This window comes from Ictalurus punctatus, chromosome 3 (assembly GCF_001660625.3).
Source record: "Ictalurus punctatus breed USDA103 chromosome 3, Coco_2.0, whole genome shotgun sequence".
Lineage (NCBI taxonomy): Eukaryota > Metazoa > Chordata > Actinopteri > Siluriformes > Ictaluridae > Ictalurus > Ictalurus punctatus.
In genome coordinates this window covers 6,067,610-6,076,353 of record NC_030418.2, presented here as the reverse complement: position 1 = coordinate 6,076,353, position 8,744 = coordinate 6,067,610, and the positions used below count along the sequence as shown (strand labels likewise).

The 8,744-nt window shown below is 39.9% G+C and overlaps 1 protein-coding gene across 1 annotated transcript in view; it reads left to right on the top strand.

The window, feature by feature from the left end:
• Positions 1-7,806, top strand: part of gtpbp2a (GTP binding protein 2a) — a 12,700-nt gene extending 4,894 nt beyond the window's left edge. The window contains exons 7-12 of the mRNA XM_017463624.3: positions 2,531-2,750; positions 3,008-3,143; positions 3,255-3,313; positions 3,434-3,605; positions 3,705-3,869; positions 5,906-7,806. Coding sequence (XP_017319113.1) covers positions 2,531-2,750; positions 3,008-3,143; positions 3,255-3,313; positions 3,434-3,605; positions 3,705-3,869; positions 5,906-6,070 — 917 coding nt within the window. The 3' untranslated portion in view covers positions 6,071-7,806. The remainder of the gene's footprint in view (positions 1-2,530; positions 2,751-3,007; positions 3,144-3,254; positions 3,314-3,433; positions 3,606-3,704; positions 3,870-5,905) is intronic.
• Positions 7,807-8,744: the final 938 nt, after the last annotated feature.

Genomic DNA, 8,744 nt, shown 5'->3' with positions numbered 1-8,744 from the left:
AAGTCTGTATCTTGCTCCTAGCACTGTTTGAAGGATCGTAGTCTAGACTGCAAGACCTTTAGCCTTCTACAGAAAAATCTGGGTTTAGGTGACTCGTTAGGAGAGCACGTTCTGATAAATGTTAGATAAGAGGGCAAAGAAACACAAAGCAGCCTTGCAATATTTAAATGCCTTATTTACGTGCCTTTTCAGACTGAACCAGACTTCATGCAGCTTCTTAAATAACCCACTTAGCTTATGTAATTGTCTCGTGCAATGAGGAATGTTGCCCTGCTGAATACAGTATGTGCCTCCCAATATATCCCAGGCTGCCAGGTTGAGTGTAAGAGGTGGGGTCTGGGAAGATGGAGCAGTCTGGAGTGGAGGAATGGTTAGCGTTGAGTAATTTGAACCCTGCTAGCTTAGTGCTGACTCTTCACACTTAAGTGTTAAAGCTTGTCCTGAATTCTAGTTTCAGCTTGGCACAAACGACACATCGTTTCCATGAGTTTGGTCCTAAATGTGTATAATGTACTGTGAAAATTCTTAGTCTGTACTTTAGGAAAGTGGGTTAGACAGCAGCTCCATACCCAAGAATCTTACAATACTCTCAACCCTACACCGGAAGGTCACGTTATACATAATGCGACAGAGAACTGAACTCTGTGGTGTCTGAGACTCGGCCCTGTCTGCAGTAAGTGGAAGGAGTCTCTGTCTCACAAACAGCCCTGGAAATCACTCGCGCAACCAGTTTGTCATCAGTCATTAACTTTGGCCTTCTGATTTTTGACGGATATTAGCGTACCTGCATACATGCATAAACACTCCTCGTTTGGCCTGACAGTTAGAGGTCACTTGCTGGGATTGTTTTCAAGTTGTCAGTGCAGGACTCCAGTCAGTGGGGTGAGGGTTGGTGGGTTAATCATAAACATGGTGTCCCAGATATCTGCATTTGGATTAAAGCTGTGCTGGAATTACCTCGGAAGTGGGAAGTCTGTGCTCGTAATTATGCCAGTTTCGGCCTACGTGTGTTCAAGCTACAAAGTGGGGGAAGACTCCGTGTTTGCTTTGTTTTCGTTAGCAACTTGTTAACCACCAAACTGTTATGAGTAATGTTGATTTACCTCCTCAAAACAGCAAATTATATAGTCAGTTATAAAATTATTAATCTAAGACAGATATTTGTATACATCATGTGCTACTTTGTTTATTGTTGATGCTGTGAGCAGCCATGTTGATTTGACCTTACCTTGCTGAGCCTGGGATTGAGGAGACCCTAAGTTGAGTTACCAAGTAGGAATCCAAGTTGAGGGGTTCACAGGCGAACCAGAAGTCCAGGAGGTGGAGTTTGACCTGATCTAGCTCCTCCTACCTGGGTGGAGTCGAACCAAAAGTCCAGGGTTTTGTAGACGACTTAATGTGTCTCTGGATGGAAGGGTGTTAAGTGTGGTGTTCTTTATTGTCTTATGGGTTAAGGTTAGGGTCAGGTCCTAACCCAGGCTATTTGGGTGCTGTAGTTTCTATCTTTTGTATAATTTTGAATCTATACTGTCACTTTTTAAATAATAATGTCGTTCTGTGTGCTAGCATATGACATTTTATGTCCACTGTTAAATCAAATTTTATTCTCCTGCAGTCCTGTCTTCTGGCCTGAGGTGCACCCCAGAGCAGAATTCTGTCTTTATCAGCAGGCAGAAATCATTTCGAATCATAACAAAAGTATACGTCTGATCATTGCATTCTACCACCTTCATGCTGGATTCAGTGCTACATCAAAAGACCCAGAGTAGGACCCAGGAACGCATTTGTATTGATGTGGAAAAAGTGGGGGGAAAAAGCATTCAGATTGTGTTTTTGGTTTTCTCAAACATGTTTTGCATAACAAAGTCATGGCATGAGCTCAGGGAAACAACAGTGACCGAAGGACAAAAAAAAAAATTATATACACACACAAGTAGCAGTAGGTTCTCGCAAGGCAATAAATGGGGCATCGGTTTATTCTGTTCTTTCTTCTTTTTCTTTTTTTTTTACATTAGGTTTAGGGGGGAAAATGGCTTTGTTCTCTAGGTTGCAATATAGCTTTCCTTGATATTGTTGTCTTTGGTTAGTGGGCAGGTGTGTTCTGTTCTGATATAATTGTATTTGTCAACCCTGATGTGACCTCTCTAGATCCTCTCAGCTCTCAGAGCTGCCGTTCAAACACACCTTTATATGAATAGCTCATGTATCACCTACAAATATACACACAAAAAATACAGCTGCTTCTGGAACTTGTTTGTTATGGACTATATAATATCCCTTAGGATAAGGTCTCCAGTGTTTATATAATTGTATGCAAAGTCTACATCTTTTGTCCTCCCCACGATTCTCCCTTACAATGACTGCTGTGATGCATCCTGAAATATCTATTACTCTTGAAAGCATAAACAAGCATTAGATTTCTTTGTTTTCTCGTGAGGGGTGATAAAGTTCAAAATAACGTGTATAGATTTATATATGTCAAGTCTTCAACAAGTGATCACCCGTGCAAATGCGATGATCTGATTTTCAGTGGGCACCACGCGGGAGCACCTCGGCCTGGCGATGGCTCTGAAGGTGCCGATCTTCATCGTGGTCAGTAAGGTGGACCTGTGCACAAAAGGCACGGTGGAGAGAACTGTACGGCAGCTGGAGCGTGTCCTCAAGCAGCCCGGCTGCAACAAAATTCCACTGGTGGTGAACAACGAAGACGACGCCGTCACTGCAGCCCAGCAGTTCGCACAGTCTCCCAGGTATTTATAGATTTATTTATTTAAACCACTATAATAATAAGCACTGGAAACAAGGCATATTCGACAGCCTTAACCCAAATTGGTCTTGGTGTTTATTTATTTGTTATTTTATTTTTTACTTTTGATGTCTTGTTAGAACAGATTCCATTTCTTTGCACGAAGAAACTGAATTATAATTTGCGATTCTCAGACCTGACTGTCTTGCTGTCCTTTACCCTGTCTCATTCGTTTCGGCTTTCTGTTGTTGTTCTGTACAGCGTCACGCCGGTCTTCACGTTGTCCAGCGTATCGGGGGAGAACCTAGAGCTGCTCAAGGTGTTCTTTAACATTCTGCCTCCCCTCAGCAACAGCAAAGAGCAGGAGGAGCTCATGCAGCAACTCACCGAGTTCCAGGTGCGTACGATCTTACAAAGCAAATGTGGAACATGCCCTAATCCTTCTTTTAAAGGAATTCTTCTTCACCCGAGAAATCGAGATTTACCCTGTTTTTAATTTGTCCTGCAGGTTGATGAGATTTATACAGTGCCTGATGTTGGGACTGTAGTAGGTGGAACTCTCTACAGGTAATAACATGTACGACATTTTGAGTCATAGTGGATGTAGAAGCAGAAGCTTGTTTAAAATTTAATTTTATTTATTTATTTTAATTAACCATGTCCTAATCCGACCTTGCTTCGGTGCAGCGGGATCTGCCGAGAGGGGGAGCAGTTAGCGGTAGGGCCGATGGATGACGGCCAGTTCTGCGATCTCACCGTGTGCAGCATCCAGAGAAACCGATCAGCGTGCAGAGTGCTTCGGGCAGGACAGGCAGCTACACTGGCACTGGGCGAGTTTGACCGCTCGTTGTTACGAAAGGTTTGCGTGCGTCTCTGCGTACAAGGAATGATTCGGGTAGAGGGCTTGTTTTTTTTTTTTTCCCGTGCTCTTAGGTACACGTTCTTTTTTTTACTGTAGGGAATGGTGATGGTGAGTCCGGAGATGAATCCCACTATCTGCTGGATGTTTGAAGCTGAGATTGTATTGCTCTTTCATGCTAAGACTTTCCACAAGGGCTTCCAAGTGACAGTGCACGTGGGCAACGTGAGACAGACGGCCACAGTGGAGGCTCTGCAAGGGAAGGTGAGATCGTGATTGTGTACTCGTTGTCATGCGTGACACAAATACATCCCTGTGTCTCTCTCTTTCTATTTCTCACATTGTTGATTCATACCTACATGGGTGTTACTCATGCACAATGTTCTAGAGAGTAGAAGATGCACAGATGTCTATTTAATTATTAATATAGCCTGGCAGTACATTACTAGGCTTACAGTAACCATTAGCTATGTCATTATCTTCTAGATGGCTGCCTAAAGCCATGTGATATGTTAGCTTTTGTTAGCTTAGTTTTTTTATTTTTTTAATCATTTACAAAATCCATAGAATGCCTTCACTAGCTGATATAAGCTTTGAGAGGACACAAATACTATTTAAATAGTATGAAACTTATGATACAGGACACGGGCCAGTTATTGCCCAGTTTAATTGTAGGGGCACAATGTTAAGGCTTTGGGGCAAAAATTAACAATGACATTAATCTGGAACATGCAGTGGACGTTTCATACCACAGCATGTACAGTTGTCCAGGAGTCTGAAAGTATGTCTCTGCGACTCAGTAATGATGGTGTCTGACTGCCTCCCCGTTACTGAATTGCACACATTCACGAGAAGCCAGGGATTTAAAAAAAGCACAGACTGGGCTTGTATTTCAGTACTGAACACAAGCTAATGAGCTTCTAGGCAACTTGGGATTTGTTCTTTGCAACAAGATCTAAACACTTCTCCAGTTCTGTTATGTGCAAGACTGTCACTATTGTAGTACGTGCACTACCGATCAAACGTTTGTGGACACTCGACTGAAATGTTTCTCATGAGCTTAAAAACCTTTTGATCTGAAGGTGTATTATTAAATGTTTGAAATCAGTGTTGTAGATGAAAATCTAATCGTGTCAAGGTATTCATTTCTTCATTGGAAAACTAACATTTTATTTACAAAAATTTTTAATTTTTAAACGGATGACTCTGACAGAAATATTCCGAAAAGCAGCCGATAAATGTCCAGCCTACAGTGCATCAAGAAAAGTATTCACAGCGCTTCACTTTTCCCACATTTTATGTTACAGCCTTATTCCAAAATGGATTAAATTCATTATTTTCCTCAAAATTCTACAAACAATACCCCATAATGACAACGTGAAAGAAGTTTGTTTGAAATCTTTGCAAATTTATTAAAAATAAAAAACAAAAAAAGCACATTGGTTAATTGTACCATTGGTTAATTGATAAATAAACAAGCATAAAATATTTATTTTTAAATATCTTAAACAATAAAGAGTCCTAATTAAAAGTAGACTAACACAATCATGATCCATATTAGGAAAAAGGCTAATAGCTTTCTAAGGAAATAGCCTACTAAGCTTAATGTCAAATTGATATTAAATGCAACCCATAGTAATTAAACATTATTTCATTTATAATTTTATTTATATTTTATGAAGTTATTATAATATCTAATTTTTTATCTATATTTGTAGATGCATTTTGGACATTTTTGGACATTTCCGGGTTGGGCATTACAAAATGACGTCATCCTTGCGCCGCTCTATGTGATTGGCTGTAAGTTTAGGAAGCATTGATTTGATCTGCAGCGGAGTTTTCTATGAACGGAGGACAAACTTTAAACGTCAATATCGCAGTCGATCATGTTAATTTAATCGGGGGCAGTCAAAATCGTAATCACGATCGATATTCGATTAATTGTGTAGCCCTAGCGGGTTGTAACGTTGTTGTTGTTATTATTATTATTATTTATTATTATTATTATTATTATTATTATTATTATTATTATACAATGTATGTGGGGGGGTGGGGATACAAATAAAGAATTAGTGTGTCTAAAACTTTGACCGGTAGTGTACGTACGTAGTAATATGCACATGCTTAGTCTTGATAGTGCCTGCTATGCGATCACGTGCTTTCTTATTGTCCATCTTTATTTCTCTCTGACTGATTCAGTACCATTTATATCGACAGAAATTGAGGTAGTCTATGAATATGAACAAAAAATATGTAACACCAAGAAATGTATCTATCGTCATTCATCCTTTCTCTGTCAGGAGGAGCTGCGCACAGGTGAGAAAGCAGTGGCACGCTTCAAGTTCATCAAGCATCCAGAGTACCTCAAAGTGGGAGCCAAGCTACTTTTTAGACACGGAGTTACCAAAGGCATTGGACAAGTCACCAAACTACAGCCCTTGTCCCAGTACCAGCACCAAGCATAGAGACTCATTCTTGTCCTTTCTGTCTCTGACTCTTCCAGCTCAGAGGATACAAGCACAGCATACTATAATACACCAGTCCTTTAGTCATCCTCAGAGTCCTTTTTTTGTGGGGGGAGACCCCTCCAATGTAATTTACACTTCCTTTTCTTTTACCAAAGCCTTTCCTCCACTGACCTCAAGCCTTTTTTTTAGTCTGGTTGTCAAGATATTTAGTCTGGTTGTCTTTTTTTTTTTTTTTTAAAGAAATGTTTTTTAACTATGGCAATAGGAATATATGAAGTGAGCTGGTCCTGTTTTAAGCGTTTGAATGCAATGGTCACCATATCAAGGCTGGATTTGAAGTAGATGTCTAGTAGCTGTTCTTGTCGCTATGAGTGGACACGTAGCCATTTGGGGTTTGTTTTTAAAGTGAATGTCAAACTAACTGACTGGCTAAAAGTTAAATGATCACTGAAAGCTAATGCTGCCAGTCCCATGCTGTTTACCTCATCAGCATGGTTTGTTTGTCTTGTCCCTTTTTAAAGACTTCTAATGAGCTTCTTGCACAAACAGTTCACACTCAATTGCCACGATATGCCAAGTGAAAGCATGACCATGTTCCATCATCCCCTTCAGAATTTAGTCCCAGCCCTAATTTCACACGTGTGTTGGAATTAAACTCTGCAGCTTGGTAGATCTCCAGGAACCTGGAGGTATCCAAACCCTTCCGTTAAGAATGAAAGGCAACAGACTTCAGGATCTTGGGAGGCCTTTTTGAATGAGAGCTAACTTCTCATAGATGTTGAAAATCCTCTGTCGCCAATTTGTCTTCACATGTGTACTAAAGCGTAAGGTGTTCAGTATTTAAATGGCAGCTACAACGATAACAGTTTCAGCACTATCTTTTCAACCAACTTTTAAAAGGAAATGCCAGCACTGTTAGCTTTAAACCTGCTAATAGTCTCTGTTGTCTTCTGTAAAATGATGACCGGTATTAAACAAGGCACTTTAACGTAGTGACAGGCTCACGCTTCACAGGGCTGAATGTTTCAGCGCGACGAGACACGCTGAAGACGTCTCGCACTGCCTTACTGTCACGCGGTTGGTTCTCTGTGCTTCGCTGTTGCCGAATACCACTTCCTATATGACTGTATCATGTTTTTGTTTGTTTTTTTTGTCAATTAAGTTGATATTCTTGCCTACACTCAAGTGCTTTAGTTGCTCAGGAAGTGTTGCATGTTCCTCTTTCACACTGACCCTAGATCAAGAGAAGTAGATGTCAACTTGAGCAGCGCCTCCCTCAAAGCATCTCCGCTGCTCTTTTACTGATTATGCAAAACGTCCTGCAGGCCTCAGGTGGGTTTTTCCCCCCCCTGATCTTTTATGTCACTGATTTTTATCTTGTTCACAATCTTATTTTCTTTAGGTTACTGATATCAGAGGTGCTCTTTTGTAGTGCCTTGTGTCCGACAAGCTCCTTGGCGAAGTCGGACATCGAACCCCACACGATTTTGTAGCTTTTTAACTTGGTGCTAAACCTTTTACTATTAAGAACATAAACAGGGTTGATCGAATAGTTTCTAAATTATGTGTCTGTCTGAAACAACTAGTTTATCCATGTCAAGTTCTTTTATGTACCACGTTAAGGCACAATGTTAACACCTTTTAGTATGTGTTTCTTGTGCAATTTTAGAGGTGAGGGGGGGAATGCATTTAAACCAAAATGAAAAAAAAAATTAATAAACTAGTTATTTCTAGTTTTATCCAGTTATCTGTTTTTGACACCCTTTATATTGATGTCATATTTTCTGGGCTTGCTGTGAGATGCTGGAAAAAATTGTTTAGGGTTTTTTCCCCCCTGTCTTATTTCTTAAAGAATTTTAGCTTTACTTTATGGTGCATTGTTGTAAAAAATATATATATATATATATATATTTATGATGTATGTGTGTAATATAACAAAATGTTCATCATTATTGATTCCTTTAATGCTGTGGTGTTTAATTGATGTATAGTATAAAGAACATCCCCCATCACATTGCATTACAATTTCCTTTTGCTGGAACTGAGGCCCAAACATGTTTCAGTAGCATGACAATGCCCCGGTGCACAAACTGAACTCCATGAAGACCTGGTTTGCACAAATCCCCACAGCCACGCTCCAAAATCTTGTGGAAAGCCTTCCCAGAAGAGTGGAGCCTATTATAAAACTAAAGGGGAAATAAGTCTAGAATGGGATGTTCAACAACACATATGGGTGTGCTGGTCGGGTGTCCATGTAGTGTATAAAAGGTGTGCATGATGAAACAGGCTGTCAGCCTTGTTCACGGAAAGCGAAAGCTGATGTAAGAAACTGCAATCATATTCTACCACTCTGAATGATGCCTGTGGTGTCATGCAAACCCGAAACAAATCCGTCACTACTTACGTAACTCACAAAAGAAGGCAAATGTATTGGGTAGAACAATTGCAAATGCCAGTTCTAACAATTTTTTTTTAAAAATTACTTCAGTGCATCATTAACTCCTAATGTAAGTTGTGTTATTGAGGTTTGGAGTAACACCCATTCAATTCAAATCACAACTCCTTCTTTGAGAATGACTTATAAGACCCAGAAATGATGGGTGGGAAGTTAAATGTTAGTTAGTTTGGGTAATAAATTCTGAAATGTTTGTTTTTAAGCTTGTAATACACA